This window comes from Echinops telfairi, unplaced genomic scaffold (genome assembly GCF_000313985.2).
Source record: "Echinops telfairi isolate 266 unplaced genomic scaffold, ASM31398v2 ScPeMD7_7475;HRSCAF=8513, whole genome shotgun sequence".
NCBI classification, from domain to species: domain Eukaryota; kingdom Metazoa; phylum Chordata; class Mammalia; order Afrosoricida; family Tenrecidae; genus Echinops; species Echinops telfairi.
This window is the reverse complement of record NW_022111379.1, coordinates 934,892-960,684: the sequence shown is the minus strand read 5'-3', so window position 1 is coordinate 960,684 and position 25,793 is coordinate 934,892. Positions and strand designations below refer to the sequence as shown.

Below are 25,793 nucleotides of genomic sequence, written 5' to 3'. Positions count from 1 at the left end.
TCTGCTACCGTAATACTAAACGTGTAAATACATGCACATAGATCTATTTTGAATATCACTATTTTATATAACAAGCTAAATTAGAAATGTAGAGTTATTAACAAAACAAGTATTTAAATCGTGTACTTAATTCCTATGGTGGCAAATGGGAGATATCCAAAAGTAAAGTTTTTGTTGTGTTAAACCACAATGTGAATGCTCTGTCTCTAGGTCAGATGTTTCAAGTTATTTTAGAACAATAACCCTTCCTACTTTTTTTCTTGCTGAACCTTATATATGAAAATTTTTGGAAAACACTCTTGCACTTTGACTCTTGCACTCCATTATTCTTTTCCACCAGACTCATCTTTGTTTTTTGTTTTTTTTTACTGTGTCACTACAAACAAAACGAATTAAACTGTTGTTATCAAGCAGGTTTCCAATTCTTAACAGCCCCTGTGTGTCACAGTAGAAGTGTACATCACAGGACTTTCAAAGTTGTAACTTCTTGGAAGCAGATAGACCTTTTTTATAAAGGCATTTGTAGCTGGGTTCGAAAAGCTCACTTTGTGATTAGTGGTCAAACACTTACCATTTGTACCACCCAGACACATCTTTGTTTCTTTTTTATAGGATATTCTTTTTTGTATCTACCACATCCACATTGTCAGCTATCCCACTTTTCCCGAAGGTTATTATTGAAGGCTTGCTATTGCTTTAAGTGTTATGAATTTGATTTATCGAGAGGTGGAAGATCTTTTATTTCTAAAATTCATACCTACCTGATAAAACTCAGTTTACCAACATTCATATTAGCTACTTGATTTTTACGAGTACATATGACTTTTTGAAAGAATGTGTCCCCAGAAAATTAGTATATTAAATCTTGCTTAACCCAAACTCCAAACCCACTGCCATTGAGTCAGTGCTGACTCGTAGTGATCCCCTGTGGGTTTCTGAGACTATAACTGTTGACGGGAGCAGAGAGCCCAGTCTTCCTCCTGAGGAGCTGCTGGTGGTTTTGATCTGCTGACCATGCAGATTGTAGCCCAACATGTAACTGCTATACCACCAGGGCTCCACTTGAAAAATAAAAGGTGGAGGTTTTCTTGTTTGCTTATTGGTCAGATATTTCCAGTTGTCTAAACATTGTGTTCTATATGCTGTATTACTTTAATAAGTGATATTTCAATATTGTTTCATTTTAGTTTGCTTTTAATTGTTCAATATAGGAGCTATTTTTGAAGACTCCAATACTTTAGTCAAAAACCAGAAATTTATTGTGATTTAAATTTCTATTGTATTTTTTAAATGATCACATAGTTTGAAATATGATGTCTCTTGATTGCTGCTGACTTGACATATGGGAGGTGACAGAGTTTAATATGTCTGTGGTAGTTAAATACTTGTTTGTCAATTTGAGAGATTATGAGTGAAGGGATGGAGTCTAGTCTGTCAATCAGGTCATATCAGGTCATAGCCAATGAGGCCTCTGTGTGGGCATGCCCTACTCCTGGGAGTTCTGGGAACTCCAGAAATTCCTTCCTGGAGGCAGGAGATTCTCTCTGTCTCTTCACTTGCTGGGAGTTATTGTAGCCGACAAGACACGTGGAACTACGCTAGTGCCCTGAGCTGGAGAAGCCACATGGACCTACCCTGATGCAACCAGACCTCTGGAGCAGGAGAAGCCCATAGAGACCCCTATCAGAACTGAGATACTTACACCACTGGGTCCAAAGACTTTCCACCTACTGGCCTGTGATCGTCCTGTACTCGGCATCATTGGATATGTTTCATGAGTCTGAAGAGGAGTTTATAGATTGGTATTGGACATATGGGCTAATATTGGGCTTATGGGCTTGGACTGGACTGGGTTGGGATGCTTTCTTAATGTACAATTGCCCTGTATATAAAACTCTCTCTTGTACACATATGAGTCTCCCTGGATTTGTTTCTCTAGTCTACCTGGACTAAACACAATGTCTCAAACTGAACTTCCTTATGTTTACTCTAAAACCTGCTTTATTCCTATTCCTCACCTCAGTTGAGCTTCGTTCTTTCACTTTAACCTTGGAGTCCTCTTTGACTCTCTTATATACCATGTCCAGTCAAACAGTAAATCCTGTCATCTGTTTTCAGAACATGTACAGAATCTTACTCTTCATCATTCCTGATGATGGGCTTCTGTAGTAGTCTACACACTTTTCTCCTTGCTCTCTCACTTCTCAACACAGCTGTCAGTGGCCTTTAAGTCAGATCATGTCGCTTGTCTGCTCCAAGCCCGCCGTTGGTTTTGCTTCTCTCCAAATGAAAATTCAAGTCTCTAAAGTACCTTAAAAAACACTAATGATCTGACCCCTTTAGATCCTTTCTACATTCTCTTCTGCTCGTATCGCCTCCTTTTAGCTCTTTGGACACACCAAGTGTATTCTGTATCAGCACCTTGGTCCTTGCCCTTCCTCTTTCAGGAACAGTGCTGTGGTTCATTTATACAGCAGACTATACTGAGCACCTATAGTATACTAAGCACTGTTTTAGGTGTGAGTAATAGGCACCAAGTAACAAATATTACATAAATAAATCATGAAATATGTTAGAATGTGATACATGCATGGTAAAAAAGAAAACAGAATAAGATAACATGAAATTGAGAGTCTTGGTAAGTAGGTTATAATTTTAAATTGGGGAGTCAGTGTGCTATATGCCTTTTCTCAAACCTGCTAAGTACACACCTATGTTACAACCTTTACACTTCTGCTTCTGTCACAATTTTATTCAGATCTTTGCTCAAATAACCCTTTTTTGAGAAAAGACAGAGACCAGTAATGTTAGCACAAATTGGAGGAAGGGGATAGCAGTATAAGGGACAAGTTGAAGGAACCTGGTCCCATAGGGCTCTGTGGCCCAGAATAAGGAGTTGAGGTTTTATGCTTAAACTCATTTTAGAGGTTTGAGTAACACGTGACATGTTCTGATTTGCATGTAAAAGACTTACTCAGGCTGTGAAAAATAGACAGGGGACCAGAAGCTAAGAGGCTGCTTAGGACACTACAGTAGCGGTAAAAATTACAATGGTGATTCCTTGACCAAGAGTAGTAGTAATAAAGATGGTGTAAAGTGTTCAGATTCAAGGTATATTTTGAGGGTAGAGTTGATTGAATTTGTAGATGGACTGGATATGGTGCATGAAAGAGAGAAAAGATCAGAGTAGCTCCAGCTTTGGGACTGAGTAAGTAGTGGGCCATTTTCTGAGCGGAGAAACCCTGAGGAAGAACAAACTTGAAAGCAACAAGACTTGTGTTATTGTCATGTAAAGAACAGAGTACAATAGACATAGCAGTGCAGCTCCTCAGTAAGAGCTGTTATTTGAAACCATCAGACTAAATGTATGGGATCATTTAGAGAAAGTAGAGTTCACATTTAATGAAAAGGAAAATGGGAGGATAACACACCATGAGACGGAGAGGAGTGGCCAGATGGTAGCCAGGAAGCTGTAAAACCAGTAGAGAAAGTGGCTCATGAAGGTGGTACCAGTGATACTGAAATCCACGGAGATGTTCAACAGTCGTAAGATGTAAGAATTGTAAGTTGTAAGAATTGACTATTAGCTCATGGGAGTTGTTGCGTTCTTTTAAGGAGCTATGGCAATTAAAGTGTGGCTTAAAATGGATTTAGAAGAGAATAGATAAATGCTTATATCAAATTTCAACAAATCTTTAGATGATTTTGGTAAAAGGGGCTGCAGAAAAAGCTGGCCATCTCTTAGAAGAGGTGAAGTTCAAACAAAATAAAACAAAACTATAAGCATAAAGAGTATTTATTAAATAACCCTATAGTTTGTCATTTCTACCCAAAGATTGAATGCAATATAAAATGTAAATTGTTGTTCATTAATTTTGTTTTAAAGGGTCAAATTTTCCTCACAATATTGCTATTGTAGGGAAAACAGCAATTTGAAATTGTACTTCTAGAAATGGGCAATGCCTCCAGTAAAAGGTTATGAAATAATCAACTGAAAATAGCTAGCAGAGAGAAGACAAGATGTACTGGGCATAAAAGCGGTTTTCTTTTCTCAACTTACTGCCTTTTAAAAGTAAACTGTTTTCTTCTTAAAATTTCAGTGGGGATCAGCGGTGTACTTATGCTATAAAAAATCAGTGGCAAAGACTAACACTATATCTTATAAAGCTGGTAAGTTATATTTTCATGAAATACTTAAAGATATAAATGTGTCATATGGCCCAAAAAAGTAAAAGAAGGGGTAAAGCTAATTTTTTGATGTGTTAGTGTTATAACATACTAGAAACCATCCAAATTTCTTGATTCTCACTTTTGCCTTCATATGTATATTTATTGCATGTTTATTGGAAGATTAATTTTAAAAGAAAGGTTAAGAGTTAGGTTTAAATAAATAATATATATGTATAAATGCCAATTATTGAAATGTTTCAATCTATAGAGAGGGAAATAAGTATTATTTTCACTTTTAATTAGCATTTCTTTAATACTTATATTAAATTCAGTCAAATCTATAGTTCTAATATAGTTATGCTTCATAATGGTGTGAAATACAAATTAATTTGTGATTTTATATTGCATAGTAGAAGTTTTTCAAGTTTTAGATATATCAGAATATCAAATGTATTGATCTTATTTACAATGAGAGCAGATACAGATTCAGCTTTTTTTAATGCGTGTATTTTTAATATGATTTATTTATTTTTGATGTTGAGAATATGCACAGGCTACACCAACTCAGCAGTTTCTGCACATGCAATTCATTGACATTGATTATATTCAACTTATACAGCCTTTGCATCCGCCTTTTCAGAGTTTCCCTATTAACATATATAAATACATCATTTTTAAAACAGTGTTCTAGACTCTTAAAATTGCTTCTACTTTAGATTTTTAAGGACCCAAAATTTATCCCAATTTCTATACTGGATGGTTTTACTATTTGCTATTTCATTATTAGAGGGTGTAGATTTTTGTGGGTCCTTTGGCTGATTGGAGGAGTCCAGGTAACACAGTGAGTTGCATGTTGGGCTGCTAACTTAAAACTCAGCACTTTAGGTATCAGGCATCATCAGAACCAAAAAACTTACTATAGTGAATGAGGGGGGCAGTGCGGAGTGGAGACCCAAAGCCCATCTATAGGCAACTGGACATCCTCTTACAGAAGAGTCTCGGGGAGGAGACTAGCCAGTCAGGGTGCGACATAGCAATGATGAAACATAGAACTTTCCTCCAGTTCCTAAATGCTTCCTCCGCACACATACACCCCACTATCATGATCCCCATTCCACCTTGCAAGTCTGGCTAGACCAGAGGATGTACAGATAGGAACTGGAAACAGGGAATCCAGGGCCGATGATCCCTTTAGGACCAGTGGTGAGAGTGGTGATACTGGGAGGGAGGGTGGGTTGGAAAGGGGGAACCGATTACAAGGATCTACTTGTGACCTCTTCCCTGGGGGACAGATAACAGAAAAGTGGGTGAAGGGAGATGTCGGACAGGGCAAGATATGACAAAATAATAATTGATAAATTATCAAGGCCTCATGAGGGAGGTGGGAGTGGGGAGGGCGGGGAAAAATGAGGAGCTGATACCAGGGGCTTAAGTGGAGAACAAATGTTTTGAGAAAGATGAGGGCAATGAATGTACAAATGTGCTTTACACAATTGATGTATGTATGGACTGTGATAAGAGTTGTATGAGCCCCAAATATAATGATTAAAAAAAAAAAGAACTAGTTTAAATAATGCTGAGAATCAAATGACAGAAATCAGTAGTTAATAAAATACATAAACTTGGGGGGGTGGGGGGGAGTTAGCACTTAGAGAGCACCAGCTGCTCTATGGCAGAAAGAGGAGCCTCTGTGCTCCTGTGACGCTCGACAGCCCTGGAAAGCCATTGGGGCAGTTCTGCTGTGTCTTGTACCGTCACTAAGAGTTAGAATCGACTGGATGGCACTGAGCTTGGTTTGCGATTTTTGGCTAGCTAGAGAATTTCAGAACTACCTTGGAACTTAGTTTATATTGTCCAATTTTATAAATGAGAAGCTAGAGTCCTAAAGGTACGTGATTTGTGCTAAATTAAAAATTGATTTTGTGGCAGAACCAACCTTTTGTTTTTATGTGCAGTGATAACTTCTACTTAACTTTAGAGCAGCGGTTATCAACCTGTGGGTCGTGACCCCTTTGGAGGTCAAACAACCCTGTTACAGGGGTCGCCTAAGACCATTGGAAAACACGTCTTTCTGATGGTCTTAGGAACCGAGACACCACTCCTCTGTCCGTCTCCAGGCCAGTCTGGCCACATCCGAGTACCCGCTGTGAAGACTGTTACCCATGCTACATCATGCTTCAAGACAAAATTTCATTTAGTTGTCATTAGAAATAAATATTCCACAATACATAATAGTTACATCGTTTTTGTGATTAATCACTATAATTTAATTATGTTCAATTTGTAACAATGAAAATACATCCTGCATATCAGATAATCACATTACGATTCATAACAGTAGCAAAATTACAGTTATGAAGTAGCAATGAAAATAATTTTATGGTTGGGAATCACCACAATATGAGGAACTGTTTTAAAGGGTCATGGCATTAGGAAGATTGAGAACCACCGCTTTAGAGTGTCAAGGTCAGGAAATCTTTTTTCTATTTCTAGTCCCACAAAATCTAGTGCAAAAAGCTTGTGTTTAGGAAGTATTATTAGAAGATGATTGGAGCAATTACCAGACTATTCTAAGACCAGTTGGTTGCCATTGAGTGGATTCTGGCTTTTGTCCACCTGACGTGAATTCATAGAACACTCGAAAAAATTTAATAGTAATAGTTATTATTAATAGCCACTTAAAATTCTTGTCTTCATATAATCTAGAGTTATTTAGTTGATAATATTAAATATTCTGAAAACATTGTAAATATGTGACTTTTAATAATTAATTTTCTTGTATTTGTGGTAGATGGTACATATATACTTCTTTGCAATGTCTATTTTAATGTCTAAAATCTACCAGAGGTTATGGAGAGCTGAAAAATTCTAAAACAGTATATTCATATGATTTAGATTAATGTGACCACACTGAATTTTTAGGTTTGTGTGTAAAATTTTTATTACTTATTTTTATTGTTTTATCATTGTGTTAGTCTGGGCACTTTTGAGAAACAAATCCACAGAAACTCGTGTGTAAGAAAGAGTTTTGTATAAAGGTTAAGTGCATATCAAGAAAGCATCCCAACCCAGTGGGCTGTCCAAGCCCACAAGTCCAACATTAACCCATTAACCCATATGTCCAACACCAATCCACAAATTCCTCCTCCATCTCACAAAACACACTCAATGATGCCGACTGCAAGAGGAAAGCCAAGTCAGTGAATGTGTAAGCATCTCAGCGCTGGCAGGGGTCTCCACACGGGTGCTCTAGTACCCAGGGCTGCATCAGGGTAGGCCCATGTGGCTTCTCCTCAGGGATGTCTCGCAGGAAGTGAGCCTTGTCAGTTGAAGCAGGGAACTGGCTAAGGCAGCTGCACCCTGGTGGGACCATCAGAAAGCAAGAGACCCAAGAACTTGAAAGGCGAGGCTCACTGAGCCATTTATCCCTCCACCCTTCAATTAACCCCACATGTGTTTATCGGCCAGGTTGACAATAAACTAACTACCTCAATCATTTTCTTCAGGGGTCTTACAATGCTTATTATCATCCATACATCTATTGTGTCAGGTATATTTGTACATATGTTGCCATCATTCTTTTCTAGACAATTAAATTTTTTTTCCTGACAATTACTTTCTATTGAGCTCTTGGTATCAGCTCCTCTTTTTTCTCCCTCCCCCTGTACCCCAACTGCGTGACCCCTTGATAGATATATAAATTATTATTTTCTTTTATCAAATAATTTTATTGGGGGCTCTTACATCCATACATTCCATACACAATCCATACATTCATCCAGTGTGTCAAGCACATTTGCACATATGCTGCCACCATCATTTTCAAAACATTTTCTTTCTAATTGAGCCCTTGATTATCAACTCCTCATTTTGCCCTCTCCCTCCCCCACTCGCCCTCCCTCATAAACCCTTGATAAGTTATAGATTATTATTTTCATATCTTACCTTGTCCTCTGTCTCCCCTCACCCACTTTTCCATTGTTCATCCCCCTGGGAGGGGGTTATATGTTGATCCTTGTGATCGATTCCCTCTTCCCTCCCACCTTCCCCTAATATATAAGATGATTTTTATAGGATTATTTTTGTTTGTGTGCCTTAACTAGCCTTTTTTAGTGAACCTTGATTTAAACTAAGCAGTCAGTTAATATTAAAAGTTACAATATTTGCTCACTCAGAATTATTTGATGAATATATGCAATGTTTTAGCCTTTTAAATGTGTTAAATAATAAAACATTTTATCTAATTCAAATATAAGCAGCTGAATTTATGAAGTAATGACCTAATATTTACTGTTGTTTTATAGGATTAATTTGCAGATATCCTCAAGAAGATTATGAGTCATTCTCACTACCAGAATCTGTACCACTCTTTTGTTTACCAATGGGTGCAACTATTGAATGCTGGCCACCCAATAGCAAATACCCTCTCCCTGTGTTTTCTACCTTTGTTTTGACTGGAGCTTCAGCTGAAAAGGTACTATGTTATTTAAACAATTGACATATACACATTTCTTACACATTTTAAAGTTCTATGTGAGGGGATACCCCCCCCCCCCAAAGCTCCGCTGGGCAGAGATTTCGTAGTATGCCTTTTTCTTTGTACATCAGCATCAGCAACTTGCTCTGAGATGGTGTATACTCAGTGGCGTTGCCTGGGAAGGTTCTCTCTGGACAAAGTGAATTTTTTCATAAAAGCAATTTCGCTCAAACCTCTTTTTTTGTGATGTCCAATTTAAGGGAAAAGCATGAGACTGAAATTTTGTTTCCTGCCTGGGAAAAATGCAGCAGAACTGTTGTGATGTCAAATACAGCTTCTAAGGACAGTGATATGGCAAAAACTCAAGTGTACAAGTGGTTTTCTTGTTTTATAAGGCTAATTTGTCAATTGATGACAAACTTCATTCTGGATATCAGTCAACTTCCTGAATGGACGAAAAAGTCAATAAAATATGTGCTTGAAGTCCGAAGACAGACCATTGAAGAGATGGGGAAGTTATCGGGTCTATCTTGGAGCTTGGTTCAGTGAATTTTAACAGAAGATTTGGGAATGAGAAGGGTCGCTGTCAAATTTGCCCTTGGGTTCTGACGACCAGGAAAAAGAGCTTCGAGTGGAAACATGGAGCACTTGAAAGAACAGCTCTGAAGCAACCCAGACATTTTTCCCAAGGTCATTACTGGTGACAAGACAAGGTGCTATTCTTACAACCCCCAAACCAAACATCACTCAAGCCATTTGACACCTCACCCCAAAAACGCTCATCAAGTGAACTCAAGAGTCAAAACGCATGCTCATTTGGGGTTTTTTTTATATGAGGGCAGGGCCAGTGTTCTTTTCACCAGGTCAGACTGTTAATCAAGCTTTCTATTTAGAGCTTCTGAAAAGAGTGCATAACAGTGTGCCTGATTTGTGGCAGACAGGGAATGCTTTTGCCACCACAACAATGCGTCTGCTCATGCAGCCATCTAAGTGCACCAGTTTTTGGCCAAACACAGCATGCCTCTTTTGCTGCATACACCTTAGTCACCTGACCTCACTCCTTGTGACTTCTTTTTGTTTCCATCAATGAAGAGGGACATGAAAGGATAGCAATTTGATGACATATAAGAGGTGCAAGGGAGGTGCTATCAGCCATCCGAACAGATGAGTTTGAAAAATGTTTCTAAGAATGGAATTGGAGATTTGACAAGTATAATGGAGAGTACTTTGAAGATGATAGGTTGTTTTGTAAAAAAATTTAAATACATAGCTTTCAGGGGGGTTCCATTTTGGAGGCACTACCCCCTCATAAACTACAAGGAACAGTAGGAAAAAATAAGTAGTTAAGTTGAGCCCATTATACTCATTCACTGACTAAAATAGCTATATCTTAAGACCTAGCTAGGAAGAGAATTTTCATTCTCTCTCATCTCTCTGGTCCTGATTTTGTGTTTGTGTATGTGCGAAAGATTAATTTGTTTTCTATGATAAACATTTAAAGTAGTAAAAAAGACTTCAGTAAATGAATATAAATAATTAAGTATCGTAAATTTAAGGGAGCTTCAAAGAGTTCATGAAAGAATGGAACTGAAAAATAATGGAAAATTTTTATGAACTCTTTGAAGCCCCTTCATGTATGGCTGACTTACCTTTAGGGCACCAAACCCATAACTCTTTTTCTACTAGAAATTTGAGTTTCATATGATGGTTTGTAATAACAAATGGGTGTTATATTTACTTTAATGTGCATCAAAACATTGTTGTATTATGTCAAAAATGTTTTAGTATACTTTATACTGAGACAAAAATTTGACAAACTCACTAACAGTACCTAGGTTCCAGTTCCAGCCTGGGTGCAAATTCAGTTTAAATATAGACTTAAGAATTGTGCTCAATTGTAATGCAAGGACACCCTATAATGCTATTTGGAATCATACTTTGGAAATATTTAGTCTAACATTCTCAATTTGCAAATAGAGAAGTTGAAGTACAGAGATATTCAGTGATTTGCCCAATGTTGAAGTTTATATTTATCTAAAATTCTGTCCCATTTTCTGCTAATGATTTTCCATAATTTTTTAGAGAGAATGTTGCTTTCACTCACTGTAAAACATTGTAATTTAATTACTTTATTTTTCCCTAATAAGAAGACTCAGAATTGGACAATCCCTCACAGAAGGGTCACAAGGAAGGAATGAGTCAAGAGTGTGGAACACAGAACATTCCACTAGTTCTTTAATGCTTCTTCCCCCCTTCCCCTGCGCCGCCCCCCACTCTTACGACCACAGTTCTACCTTACAAATCGGCTAGACTGGAACATGTACACTGGTACAGATAAGAGCTCGCGACACATGGAATCCAGCATAGATAAACCCCTCAGGAACAGTAATGGAAGTAGCAATACCATGAGGGTGGGGGAAGGGGGGGGCGAGAAATGGAGAACTACTGTCTACAATGATTGAAGTATAACCCACCCCCAAGGGAGATGAACAACAGAAACGTTGGCAAAGGGAGACAGTGGACAGTGTAATATATGAAAATAATAATTTATAATTTATCAGGGGTCCGTGAAGGTGGGCAGGTGGGGGAGGGAGGAAAAAAAGAGGAGCTAATACCAAGGTCTTAAGTAGAAAGAAAATGTTTTGGAAGTGGTGATAGCAACATGTGTACAAATGAATTTGATACAGTTGATGTATGGATTGTTATAAGAGCTGAAAGAGCCCCCAATAAACATGATTTATTAATTTAAAAAGGACAAGAATAATTCTATGTAAGTCTTCTTATACTTCAAGAAAGGAAAAATTATGTCTGTTCACCACTGTGTTCCTCATACCCAACATAATGCCTATTCCTGGTAACTACACATTAAATATTTAACTAATGACATAATGTGATATGTATTTCATTAAATATGTTATTTGTTTTGTAGGTCTATGGTGCTGCTATTCAGTTTTATGAACCATATTCTGAGGAGAATCTTTCAGAAAAACAGAGACGATTTTTGGGATTAACACCATCAGTAGATGGAAAGTCTGATACTTCCAAAACAATTTACACTAACAAATGCATTTGTCTTCTTTCTCACTGGCCGTTTTTTGATGCATTCAGGAAGTTTCTGACTTTTCTGTATCGATACTCCATCTCTGGACCACATGTCCTTCCAATTGAAAAGTAAGTTAGAAGTCATCTTGGCTCAAAATTTGGCAGATCTTTTCAGTATGTGATATATTGTTACTATTACCTGAATAAATTTTATGTGGAAACTGGATTTCTCAATGTCTATTGTTTTAAATAATTTGCTGATTTCAATTATTATATTTTTCCATTATATGAGATAGCTTCAAAAATTCATGGAAAAATGGAATTGAAACATAATGGAATTTTCCCACAAACTTTCTGAACCTTCCTTGTACTTTTATAGCTAACAGCTTCATTTTTCATGATCTTGTCAGGTTTTAAAGATTCTGATCTATAGAAATATTGGAATTTTATGTAGATTTTTAATTTGTGTTCATTATGGAACTTGTAAAAATGTTCTTACTGCCTCTATATAGCTACTGCCTCTATATATCATGAGTTTAGAAGAAAACTTGGAAGAATACTTCTATTTGCTTTTTTAAATCTTACTGATTTAATTTAGGATCACTGAAGTTGGTGTTTTATGCAATAGAAGCTGGTTCAAATGAGATTTAAATATCTCAGTTGTCTGTTTTACTGTGATTTCTGTTATCCACCACTTTAGCACTTCTGTGTCTTCAGACAGAGTTCTCTGACTCTAATGACTGCCAGGCCCTGATATTGTCAGGGTACAACAGTATATGAATTTTGCCTTGCCCCTTTCTTCTTAATATTCTATTTCTTCTTAATCTTCTGACTCAGCAGTTCTTAATTTGTTGCGGGTTCTTTTTGGTCTCAGGACCCTTTTGTACTTAAGATTCCTCCAAAATCTTTTTATGTCAATGTTTATTGTTTAAAAGAAATTTAAACTGAGAAACTTTTCAAATGTGTATTCATTTATGAAAACCCACTACATTAACATAAGTATTTTTTGAAAAATAACTATTTTCTAAAACAGAAAATATTTAATAATAAGACTGCTGTTTTACATTTGTGCAAATCTCTTTAATGTGTGAGTTAATTGCACCCAGTTACATACTCATATGTACTTAAGTAATGAATCTGTTGCAGTCTGTTGTTTTGGTTGGCATATATGAAGAAACTCTGGCCTTACACAGAGAAATAAGTAGAAAAATGAGCATTTGAATAGCCTTTTCAAAATTAGGTTTTTTGTTTGTTTTTTTCACACTACACCAAAATTCAAAAAGTGGTAGTTATTTATACTCTTTGCAGTATGGACTCTGAATCTTACACAGCGAACTTTTTCTTTGTTACAGTAAAATCCATAGATCTATCTTGTTCTTTCAGTGGAACTTTTACTTGTGCATGATTTTATAGCATTATGCATTGGTCTTTTGGAAATACTGGTTTGCTGAGTTAAGCATTATCTCCCTAACATTTCATTATTAATGTAATATATTTCTTAATATCACTAGAAAAGTTTTCAAGGCTTAGGAAACTGTCAAGACTCTTGTTGGAAAAATCCTAATTTTTGCTTGAAAATTGAATACAATTATTGACAACAAACACTGTCATTTTCTTTAAGACAACAAGCTCATTAAAGATGTTATAATGAACTTATAAAATTAAAGACATTCCTTTTTATAATTTTAACATGTTTAACATAATTAACATACAATTCAATGATTTAATTTAATTCAATTTAAATATATTTAAAAGATTTATGCAGTCATTGTCACAATCAATTCTAGAACATTTTCTTAATCCTTGTCTTTCTTATTATTAGTTCATCTGCCATAAGCCTAATAAACTATTAAGACAGTTACTGTCTCTTTAGATTTACTTATCCTGGGTTTCATATAATCATGAAAAAAAACAATAACAATAGCAAAATAAAACGCTGAAATAACTCAATGTAGAAGAAAGCAGAAAATAATGAAAACTGAAGCAAATTTCAAATGGGACAAAAGGGAGAACAGTGATAGGTGTTCAATGTCAACGTAACTACTCTGCATGAATCCACCTCTTCATGCGGTCTAACAGCAAGGCTGTTCACACCCCTGGTCAGTGGTCAGAAGGGAATCCTTGGCGATGTAATCCGCATGGGGCCCTGCAGATGGATTTGGGCTTTCACTAGCGTCCATAGCTTTTTGCAGACTAAGTGCTTAGCATTTAAGCTCCAATATAATTCCTTCCTCCAGTCTTGGATTTTATTGCTTAGAAACCTTTTGTCACACAGGCTAGTGTGCTGCTTCCTGTGGACTTAGCTGTCACCTCACTTAAATGGCTGCTTGTTCTAATACAAGGCTTTAAGGCCCCAGATGCTATTCTTTCTGAAAGCTGGGCATCATCACTTTGCTTTAACAAATTGAGTAGGGCCATGCCATAAGATTTAATTGCTCTTACACTGGGGCTTATGATTAAGTGAAAGTTCAAAATCTATTTATATGTAGTAGATTGGTCTGTGGTCTATGGTAGATATTATATGGTCCACTTTAGAGATATTGTTATCCTTTTATTGAGGAATGCTATAAATAATCCCCATGGGGCATATGGAAATTCTATCAATAATATTACTAATTTAGCCAATGATAAAGAATTTAAAATACTGCTGAGAAAAGTAAAATATACGTATACAGGGCAGCTTTTTAGAATAAAATACATCGATTGTTAACTTGTACAGATTAAAAACTTAAGTTACTGGACACTATGCAAACCGAGGGTTGGGGATAGGGCAAAAATTTTCAATAATTTTCATTCACTAAAGGAAGAATACCTTCTGAACTAAGACATATCATAAAAAAGCAATGAGTATGAAGATAGCAAGTATGTGATGGTCTTTAATTGTCCATTATTGGGTACACTTAAAGCATGACATTTGAACCAAAGTCCAATGATTACCAAAACCACAACCTTGGGATAGCTTCTCACACTAGGGCTTTACAGCCTTAAGTCCAACTAAGTATTTCAGTTCCTAAATTAAAGAAATTCTTAAGTGGAATACCTTATTTTACTGTGTATGTATTTTAATAAAGGATACAGTGACTAGTATAATATGGTACCTTTACCTTAATTCATGCTTAACTGAGAGTAGCTATATCCACAGTGCTTTTGCACCTTCAGTGCCTATGCCTACAATGAAAAAAGCAAATAACACCTTAATACTATTGTCAAAATAGTCTTGGTTACATACACTTTCCAATAGATCACAGAGATCTTTAGAAATCTGTTCACATTTTACTTATTCTAATTATTCAGATAATTCAGACAGTCTTGCTTTCTTGGCACTTAGTCAAGTGCTTTTTGTGGTTGTTTACTGACTTGTCCGTTTGCTTTTGTTTTTCTTCTTAAGGCACATTTCTCATTTTATGCACAAAGTTCCTTTTCCATCTCCTCAGAGACCACGGATTTTAGTTCAGGTAAGGCTTTCTTGCTATGAGGGCCTCGTTGAATGATTACTGACTGTCAAAATGAACATAAGGACAATAATTCTAAGTGAGAAAAGAAATTAATAATATCTAAGAAGAACTGGATGCTATTTCATGTAGGAAATTTAGACTCAATATTTTATTAACTCCCTCCCAGACATCTAATATTTCTCCCTTATAGAAAAAGTTCAAGAAAAAAGGATTTAGTATTAAGGTAGCAGATGGACATTGGGCCTCCACTCAAATACTCCCTCAATGCAAGAATACTTTGTTCTAATAAACTGGCATTCCATGATGCTCACCTTCCCAACACAGTTGTTGAAGACAAAGCGGGTGCATAAGCAAATGTGGTGAAAAAGGCTGATGGTGCCCGGCTATCAAAAAATATAGCGTCTGGGGTCTTAAAGGCTTGAAGGTAAACAAGCAGCCATCTAGCTCAGAAGCAACAAAGCCCACATGGAAGAAGCACACCAGCCTGCATGATCACAAGGTGCCGAAGGAATCAGTTATCAGGCATCAAAGAACAAAAAATCATATTGTGTCTCACCTCCCCGATACGATTGCTGAAGACAAATGGGTGCATAAGCAAATGTAGTGAAGAAAGCTGATAGTGCCCGGCTACCAAAAGATATATCATCTGGGGTCTTAAAAGGCTAGAAGGTAAACAAGCAGCCATCTAGCTCAGAAGCAACAAAGCCCACATGGAAGAAGCACACCAGCCTGTGCGGTCACGAGGTGTCGAAGGGATCAGGTACCAGGCATCATCAGAACAAAAAATCATATCATTGTGAATGCGGGGGAGTGCAGAGTGGAGACACAAAGCCCATCTGTATGCAATTGGACATCCCCTTATGGGAGACATCGGACAGTGTAAGATATGACAAAATAATAATTTATAAATTATCAGGGATTCCTGAGGGAAGGGAAGCGGGGCGGGAGGGGAAAAAATGAGCTGATGCCAGGGGCTTATGTGGAGAGCAAATGTTTTGAGAATGATGAGGGCAATGAATGTACAAATGTGCTTTACATAACTGGTGTATGTATGGATTGTGATAAGAGTTGGATGAGCCCCTAATAAAATTATTTTAGAAAAAAGACGATCAAAGGGATAAACCTGACTTGAGTGGTTAAAACCTTGACAGTTGGTTCCCCCTCTGATGCACATTAGGCCTGACCTAGTTTTCAACAGTTTCTGTACTTACATCCTTTGTGTTTGTTCAAATTGGGGTTTATTTCAGATGCATTGTGTGCCTGGGGTCACCCTCTTCATGTGTCTTCTGGTTTTCAGTATATAAAACTGAGGGTCGGTGAGCCTGTAGGAGCAGCAAGTGCAGTAAGGGTTTCTGGCGGGTACAGCAGTGGTGGGCGGGGCGGTGAGATAAAAGGGAGCGGATGTTCAGGAGTTCAAGGAGGGAAATAATGTTTTAAAACTGATTGTGGTAGTGATTGCACAGTACTGCTTGATGCGATTGAACTATGGAATGATGTGATATTTCTTTAATTTTCAATAAAAAAGGTTTTGAAAAAAAAGTAAAATTCAAATGTTTATTTTCAATCTTCCAGTTATCACCACATGATAATCTGATTCTCAGTCAGCCTGTTTCTTCACCTCTTCCACTAAGGCAAGTAAATTTTTTTTTAAGTTTCTCCAATTACTAGTGTGAGATCCAAATGACAGTCAAATATTTTATCATCTCCTAGATAAATTTCAAATATTGTTGAAAATATTTATCGTTTACCTTTTTCTCTTAGCTTAATTCCATTTACCTGATGATATTTAGTTTAGAGACTTTAATAATAAAAAAGAAACCTTTGTGGTATTTTTTGGGTATTTTTATATCTAGTTATTATCATCAGTACTATTATATAAATACACATACGAGTAGATTTTGAAAACAATTATTTTTAGCTTTAATTATCCTCTGGAGAACATAAAACTGCAATTAATTTAAAGTGACCCCAAAAGAACGGTAATTATGATTAACAAATTACAGAAATAAAACAACATATAAATATAAAGTTATGAAACATGACTTTTTATGGCATATTTTACTGAAATTCAGTTAACTATATCATTTTTCCAGCAGAAAAATAGTTACCATGTAAATAAGTTATTATGTAGAACATTTCTAAGGGAGATCATCTGCCTTCTTTGACATGAGTTTTGTAAGAATTGCAAATGTTTCATCAGCAGGCTTTGGTGCCGAGTGACCATTGTTTTCTTAACCTTTGTTAAGACCCAAAATAAACTAGGAATACTGAGACTATATGTTAATGATCAATGATCCAAAATATTTAGGTTGTCTCTACTTTTGGGCTAATCTGAATATTACTACTTATGAAAAGACACATGTTATATGTGTGCATGTGTTTTCATTTCTCTGAGAGATTTTATTAGCTTTGCCATATTTTAAAAAATCAGTAAAATTTGTATATAGTATTATATTGGCAAAATAGTAGTTGGCTTGCAACATTAATTACTTTTTCCCAACTAATATTATGTTGCCATATACAAGATCTAATTCTGCTTTGGTTATTAATTTGCTTTGGTTATCTATCTCATTGTTTTGAACTCTTGATGGTCCGTTACTACAGATCCCTACCATCCAAAAATAGAGCATTACTGTGAAGTGGCTCGTAAGCTGAAATGGTGTAAAATGAAGAAGCAAGTGACATTAATATATGTAGAAATATTTTTTACCATTCACAGACCCAAAAAATCATTTACCAAATTATACATATATTTTGGTCCTTATTCTTTAAATCATATAGTCAGTAAGTATATTTTGCTTAAATTGACAGTGGTGGCAAGTTTTCAACACTACTTCAGAATTTAGGCCCGGAAAATGCTGTAACATTACTGGTGTTTGCTGTAACAGAACATAAAATTCTCATCCATTCCTTACGGCCTTCCGTGCTTACTAGTGTGACAGAAGCATTAGTGTCGGTGAGTATCACACCTTCTCACTGATAATCAGTTTATTTTTAAACCTAATATAATTATAGAATGTAATGTCATTTTAAAGCTCATCTAAAATTCAGAGAGTAATGAATTTTTCTATTGTGGAAGCAATTTTAATTTCTTAACTCTAGATGTAATACTTTAATTTATTATCAAGCTTTAGGTGTAAGTATTTAAAAGATAATTTTGTGTGTTTATAGTTTAATATACTTCAGTATATTAAAAAACCTAAATATTCTCCTGTCTTTTGTTTATCCAAGATGATTTTCCCTTTTCACTGGCCGTGCCCATATGTCCCTCTCTGCCCACTGGCCCTGGCAGACGTCTTGAGTGCACCATGTCCATTCATCGTAGGGATTGATTCAAGATACTTTGATCTCTATGATCCTCCACCAGATGTGAGTTGTGTTGACCTAGATACCAACACCATTTCTCAGTAAGTACCTTTTAGTAATGCCATGCCTAATAATTTTCAACCACATGGTATAGGTATATAAATGCATATTTTGTGAATGCACCATTAGAATTAATTTGAGATACATTTTCTTTGCATTTGTAGTTATTGCCATCTTTTAATCTCTTACTGTGCCTCAATTGTTATATTTAGAATCCTGAGGAAGGCTTTAGTGGAAAAAAAATAAACTCAATTCTTAGCTCTTCAAATATTTAAGAAACATTTTAGTCTTCTACTTATTTAAAAATTTAGCAGAAAGGAAACAAATTAAAAATACAAAAATATTTATTTCTCTTTAATCAGATGGTTATAGGTAAAATTACTGATTAAAATACTATTTCTTGATTAATTCAACAATTCTGTTTCTAGTCCTGTGTAATGCTATTATACTATTACTATTTCATAGAGAAATTAATGAATCATGTTAAAATATTAATAACTTTTCCATTTTATTTTTACCACCTTTACACTTTAGCAATACAAGAATTTTGTGTTTTCCGTGTATTGGAATAGTATCTAAGTTGTAGTTATTGGATTTATATTTTCCTTTATAACTCACTATATCCCTGTGTTTTCTTTAAACACTCCTTATTTTCAGTTTAATTATACTTAAGTATTCCAGGGGGGAAAAAGTGATGTAAGTCATTATAGGACATATTTAACTTCAGTTTAGTTTATTAGGAAATCCCCAAACTAGCATAGTTTCAAATGACTCTCAGTTTTTTCATATGTCAAAGCCTAAAGTGCCTAAGTCATTAGAAAAGTTTAGCAAAAGAATCAGTCTTCTATTACAAAGAAGATTTGCTGTAAAAAAAGCTTTTTCCACTAACTTTTTGAAACCTCCTTGGATTTTGTATATAGAAATCATTTTTCATATGGCATATTTAAAGTCAAAGATTCTTTACCAGCAACAGTTAATTATTTTCCAGGAATATATTATTCTTTAAATATTAATGTAATATCTTTGTCTTTGCAGTTTTTATAGTTTTTTATAATTAAAAGTAGTAAGTAAACATACACTGTTTTTGTAATAAATTAATATTTTCTTACTTTCCTGCTTACTCTTTTTTCTTTCTGCTTTAATCACTAATGAGTTAAAAAGCCAGAGTTACAATGTGAATCACTTGTACTTATCAATATTCCTGGAAGAAAGATGAGGTTTTCTATTCCGGTAAAGAATTGCTGTCTTGGAAATCCACAGGGACAGTTTTACTCTCTCCTATAGGGTCACAGTCTACTCAGTAGCAGTGAGTTTGTGTTTGTTTTGTTTGGAAACAGTCCTCGTGGCTTATGGATTCAAATACTCTGAGGGAAAAGGAGGAGGCTTTCTGCTCCTCTAAAGATGTACAGCCTTTAAAACACAAAGGGGCATTTCTACTCTGTCTTATAGAGTCACTATGAGTCAACATCCAGTCCATGGCAGTAGGGTAAACACGTTTAAAGGATACCTGGTGGCACAGTGGATTAAGCATTGGCTTTCTGACAGTAAGATAGTTATTAATTCAAGACCTCTAGCCCATAGATGAGAAAAAGATGAGATTGCTCCTATAAACATTTACAGTTTCAGAAATCCTAAGGAATAGTTCTATTTTATCCTACAAGGAAGGTAGCAGTGAATTGGCTATGAGTTTTGTCTTTTAAATACTGTTAAGTAAGGTTTAAGATTAATATATACCACATTAAGCTTTGTGGTGATTAACTTAATTCCAGTGCAAAAAAAATTGATTGATTACCAACATAATCACAAAACTGTGAGCTAAAGTTAATACAAGGGTCTATCATCATGTAAATTAGTGTTTAAATATTCAACATCTCAATTTGCTACTATTTTTATCCTAACTAAAATATTCTTTGTGCAGTGAGTTCTCTTTTTCCTTTTTCTATATGTAACAGGTATATGATTTTATCAAAAAATCCAGCTAACAAATATATTAATGTTATCATTTCATCTCAGAACTGGAGATAAGAAAAATGTAGCCTGGAAAATACTTCCAAAGAAGCCATGTAAAAATCTCATGAACACACTGAATAATTTGCACCAGCAATTGGCAAAATGTAAGTTGAGACTTTAATTAAAGGAAGTAATTTAATGCAAGAAAGGGATTCCAATTACTCTGCCTTACTTGTAAAAGGACAGCATTTATTTTATATAAAAGAAAGTGGTTTTACAACCTTAAGGGGAAGTGACCATTAGGGCAAAATTTGCTAGAAACTGAACAGATTCATACAACCAGTCTACAACTACCACATTCTCACAGAACCATTCTAACTTTCTTCAAATAATAAAGGTGCCAATGTGGTTATTTTCTTTAGTTTTGCTCTTGTTGTTAGGTGCCCTGAATGCAGTTCCCGCACATGTGTATAAAAGAATTAAACAGTTCCCCGTCCTGTACCAAACTCGCAATTGTTCTTATGTTCAGACCCATTATTGCGGCCACGATCAGTCCATCTTAGGAGGTCCTGCTCATTCTGGCTGAGTTTCCCAAGCATGACACCCTTCTCGGGACTGTTCTCTTCTAATCACATGTCCAGTGTGTGTGAGGGGAATTTCCTCTAGCTTCACATTAAGGAACATTCTGCCTGCTGTCCGTTCTTCTGACTGTCCTTGGTAAATTCAGTATTCTTCACCAATACCAGAATTAAAAGGCACCAGTTCTTCAGTAGCCTTCTTTTCCACACGTATATGCGGCGGTTAAAATGTCATGGCTTGAGTCAGGCTCATCTTAACCATCAAAGTAACACCTTACTCTTTAATATTTTAGGAAAATTTTGCAGCAGATTTCCCCAATACAATATGTTGTGTAATTTTTTGCCTGCTGCTTCCATGAGTTTTGTTTGTGGATCCAAGGAAAAGGAAATCCCTGCCAACATTTATCATGATGATGTCTTCTGTCCAGTTGTGAGGAATTTTGTTTTCTATATGTTGAGTAGCAATCAGCACTGAAGGCTGCAGTATTTTATTTTCATTATCAAGTGTTTCAAGTTCCCTTGGCTTTCAGCAAGCAAGGTTGTGTTATCTGAATATCGCAGGCTGTTAAGGAGTTCTCCTCCAATCCTGATGCCATGCTTTTCTTCATCTAATCCAGTTTCTCAGATTATTGATCAGCATGAACTTTGAATAAGTACACACCTTTCCTGAATTTAAACCAGCATTCTCCACTTTGTTAGAATGACTGCCTCTTCACCTTCTACAGCAGTGGTTCTCAACCTTCCTGATGCCGCGAGCGTTTAATACAGTTCATGTTGTGGTGACCCCCAACCACAGAATTATTTTTATTGCTACTTCGTAACAGTAATTTTGCTCCTGTTATGAATTGGGCAACCCCTGTGAAAGGGTCGTTCAACCCCCAAAGGGGTCGCGACCCACAGGTTGAGAGCCACTGCTCTACAGGTTCTATGTGAGCACAATGAAGTGCTGTGTTATTCTTTCTTCTCAATATTAACCATAGTTCGTTATGATTCATGCAGTTGAGTACCTTTGCATAGTGAATAAAATGCAAATAAATGTCTTTCTGGTATTCTCTGCTTTCAGCCAATTCTTTGATGTCAGCAGTGATATCCTGTGTTCCATGTCCCCTCTGAATCTAGCTTCAATTTCTGGCAGCTCCCAGTCAGTGTACTACTGCAACTGCTATCAAGTTATCTTTAGCACAATTTTAATTGCATGTGATATTAGTGATGGTCAATAATTTCCACATCTTAGTTAGTTCACCTTTCTTTGGAATGAGCACAAATATGGATCTCCTCCAGTCAGTTAGCCATGTAGCTATGTTACAAATTTCTTGCATAGACTAATGAGTTAGCAGTCACCTATTCCACTGGGAATAAGTGGTAAAAAGATAAGACTTTCTATTCCCTGAAAGATTTACAACCTGATATAGTTAGTTTATTGTGCCAACCTGGCCAATAAACATATGTGTGGTTAATTGAAAGGTGGAGGGATAAATGGCTCAGTGAGCCTCGCCCTTCTAGTTCTCGGATCTCTTACTTTGTGATGGTCGCACCAGGGTGCAGCTGCTTTAGCAGTTCCCTGCTTCAGCTTGCAAGGCTGACTTCCTACAAGACATCCCTGAAGAAAAGCCACATGAACTTACCCCAATGCAGCCCTGGGTGCTGGAGCACCCATGTGGAGACCCCTGCCAGCGCTGAGATGCTTACACTTTCACTGACTCGGCTTTTCTCCTGAAGTCAACATCATTGCATCTGTTTTGTGAGATGGAGGAGGACTTTGTGGATTGGTGTTGGACATTTGGGTTAATGGGTTAATGTTGGACTTGTGGGCTTGGGCAACACTGGGTTGGGATGTTTACTTGATGCACACTTAAATTAACCTTTTTATAAAACTCTTATACATGAGTTTTTGTGGATTTGTTTCTCCAAAGTACCCAGACTAACACACAGCCTCAGAAACCCAATGGGCAGTTCTACTTTGTACTGTAGAGCTCTCTGAGTTGTAATCATCTCCATGACAGTGGGTTTGTTTTGTGTGGTTTTTTTCACTTGGTTTTAGTGAATATTTCTAGTGCTGCCTCAGTTTGTGGAAACATTTTAATAGGTATTCAGTCATTTCCTGGAGCCTTGTTTTGCACTAATGCCTTCAGTACAACTTTGACTTCCTCCTTCAGTATCATCTGTGCTTGATCATATGCTGCCTCTTGAAATGACTGAATGTTGACCGATTCTTGGCAAAGTGACTCTCTCTATTCCTTCCATCTTTGATAGTTCCTGCATTATTCAGTATTTTGTCTCTAAAGTCCTTCAATATTCCAAATCAACTGAATTTTTTCTTCAGTTCTTTGAGCTTGATATATGATGAGCATATTCCATTTGGGTTTTCTAGTTCCAGGACTGTGTACATTTCATTATAACTTTTCGTCTTCTCACATCTTAAGCATTTTTCCATTTATTGACTTCTATGTTCTAGAGCAAGATTCAGACCCACTTCGGTCTTCCTTTCTTTCTTGGTTTTTGTTTTGTTTTTTAATCTTGTGCTTTCTTCATGTATGATAGTTTGAAATCATCCCACAACTCAACTGGTCTTCATTCTTTATTGTTCATTGTGTCAAATCTGAGAAATTCTTTAAATTCAGGTGAGATATACTCAAGGTCATATTTCAGCTCATTATCTACTTGTTTTAATTTTCTTCAGCTTCAACCTGAACTTACACATGAGCAAAAGGATGGGCTGCGCCTCAGTTGATCCTTGTCCTTATTTTGGCTGATGATGTTGAACATCCCATTGTCTCTTTCCACAGATGTAGTTTATTTGGTCCCTGTAAAGACTACCCGATGAGGTCTATAGTTATATGTATATAGTTACTATTTATGTTATTGGGAAAAGGGTATGTGCAATTAAGAAGTCATTGGTCTTGCAAAATTCTATCATGATTTCCGGCTTAGTTCCCATCACCATCTTTATTTTTGCCATTACTTAAATACCTAGGAAAAGTACAGAGTTCTATTTTTATATTTCCTTCATACAAAGAGTAGAAATTTTGTTTTGTAAAACTAAAACAGATAGTTTGAACTATCATAAAATGCTTATTGTTTCACGGGGGTGAGAGGTAAGTCATATGTTTTTCATGTTCAGTGCATCTTAATCCTGTGCTGACCTCAAATAATTTGAAAATAGACTTGCCAAAAGTATTGGAAAATTAATCAAAATGAAAGTTGATTGGGGTATGAAATATTTAAGTGAAAAGCTTTTATAAGAATATATTTTGACATCATTCCAAAATTACTAAGAAAAATTAAACCTTCATTTTCTTATCGAGTCAATCTTGGTATTATAACAAGGGCTAATTCAGAATCCATACTTAATACTTACTCTGTGAAATAATATTAGTAACGTAACAGTATATGGGTTCTCATTTTTGTATTTGTTGAAATATAAAACATTGGACGGCTTACACTTATAAGGTAGAAGCCCTGTAGCAAATTGGGTACACATGCAGCTGTTAACCACAAGGCCAGCAGTTCATGCCTACCGACTATACCTTGCGAGGAAAATGAGACTGCGCTCAGAAAGTCTCAGCAGCAGTTCTCTTTTGTCCTCTAGGGTCACTGTGTCAGAAGGGACGGTGGCAGTGGATTGGCCGAGGACACCCTTCAGGTGCAAGTAGAATAGTTGAAAATAGTGGGGTGGAGTGGGGAAACTACACTAACAAAGCTAGCCTCATAATTTTAAAATAGGTTAGAAGAATTGGGATATGAAATTTAAATGGTGTCAAATATAACAATATTTAATCTTATGGGGTAAAAGGATGTACATAATTTTATTTATAGTACCTAGTTAATTGTTTTCTAAAAATATTTATACTTCTTTTAAACACCTAAGAAGTCTTTGTGTTTTGTAGAAATATTTAAATATTATTAAAATCAATGAAATAATCACACTTTTTAAAATTGTGATTTGGAGGAAAGTTTCCATTCAACAATTTTTACCTACTTTGCTTTGTAACTTTGATTTCAATACCCACACTGTATTAACAACTACCTGTTTCTTATATGTGTTTACCATTTCCCTTGATCTTCTTTCCTAATCCTTTCTGTCTTCTGAGCTTTATTCTGGGAAAATGTTGTCCTTTGGTATCTTATGGTTGATTATTGTAGTAAACAAATACTTCCTGGTGTAATTATTCAATTTATAGACCTGTCATTTCATTGAAAGTTGAGCCATACTCATCAGTTCACTTCCAGGCTTGAAGGATATTTAAGGGTCATAGTCTTAGAGATTCCATCCATCTCTTAACAGGGCAATAAGCCTGTTCTTTTTTTTAATTTTGAGTTTTGTTTATATATTTCTCCTGATCTATCCAATACCTACTATTGCGATCTCTTTCAGAACAGTTGGCAGTAGTGTCCAGGTACCAGCTAGTTCTTCTGGTCCCTGTGCATCTTTGATTTTCTTCTGTCTTCTTTGCTCAGGAAGGGGAGAGACCACGAATTGCTCCTTAGATGGCTGTTAACTTACTTTGAAGACCCTGGTTGTTGTTCACTAAAGTGGAATGTGTAGAACATTGCCTTGTGTCTAGTTGACTTTAGTGTCCCTTGAGATTATGGTCTTGAACCCCAGGCCCTGTGACTCATTCCCTTATGTGTTTGGTTATGGCTAAGAAATTTTTATAATTTTGCCTCAAGGATGGAATCTTTTTTTTAATCATTTTGTTGGGGCTCATACAACTCTTATCACAATCCATACATACATCAATTGTGTAAAGCACA

General features: G+C 36.1%; 1 protein-coding gene across 6 annotated transcripts in view; it reads left to right on the top strand.

Moving 5' to 3' along the window:
• DENND4A (DENN domain containing 4A) overlaps nucleotides 1-25,793 on the top strand; it is a 112,969-nt gene that overhangs the window by 24,910 nt on the left and 62,266 nt on the right. For all 6 annotated transcript variants that reach the window (XM_004711932.4, XM_045285851.1, XM_004711931.4 and 3 more), the window contains exons 4-11: nucleotides 4,101-4,170; nucleotides 8,475-8,644; nucleotides 11,577-11,818; nucleotides 15,078-15,144; nucleotides 16,717-16,775; nucleotides 17,956-18,100; nucleotides 18,376-18,551; nucleotides 20,524-20,624. In XM_004711932.4, coding sequence (XP_004711989.1) covers nucleotides 4,101-4,170; nucleotides 8,475-8,644; nucleotides 11,577-11,818; nucleotides 15,078-15,144; nucleotides 16,717-16,775; nucleotides 17,956-18,100; nucleotides 18,376-18,551; nucleotides 20,524-20,624 — 1,030 coding nt within the window. The remainder of the gene's footprint in view (nucleotides 1-4,100; nucleotides 4,171-8,474; nucleotides 8,645-11,576; nucleotides 11,819-15,077; nucleotides 15,145-16,716; nucleotides 16,776-17,955; nucleotides 18,101-18,375; nucleotides 18,552-20,523; nucleotides 20,625-25,793) is intronic.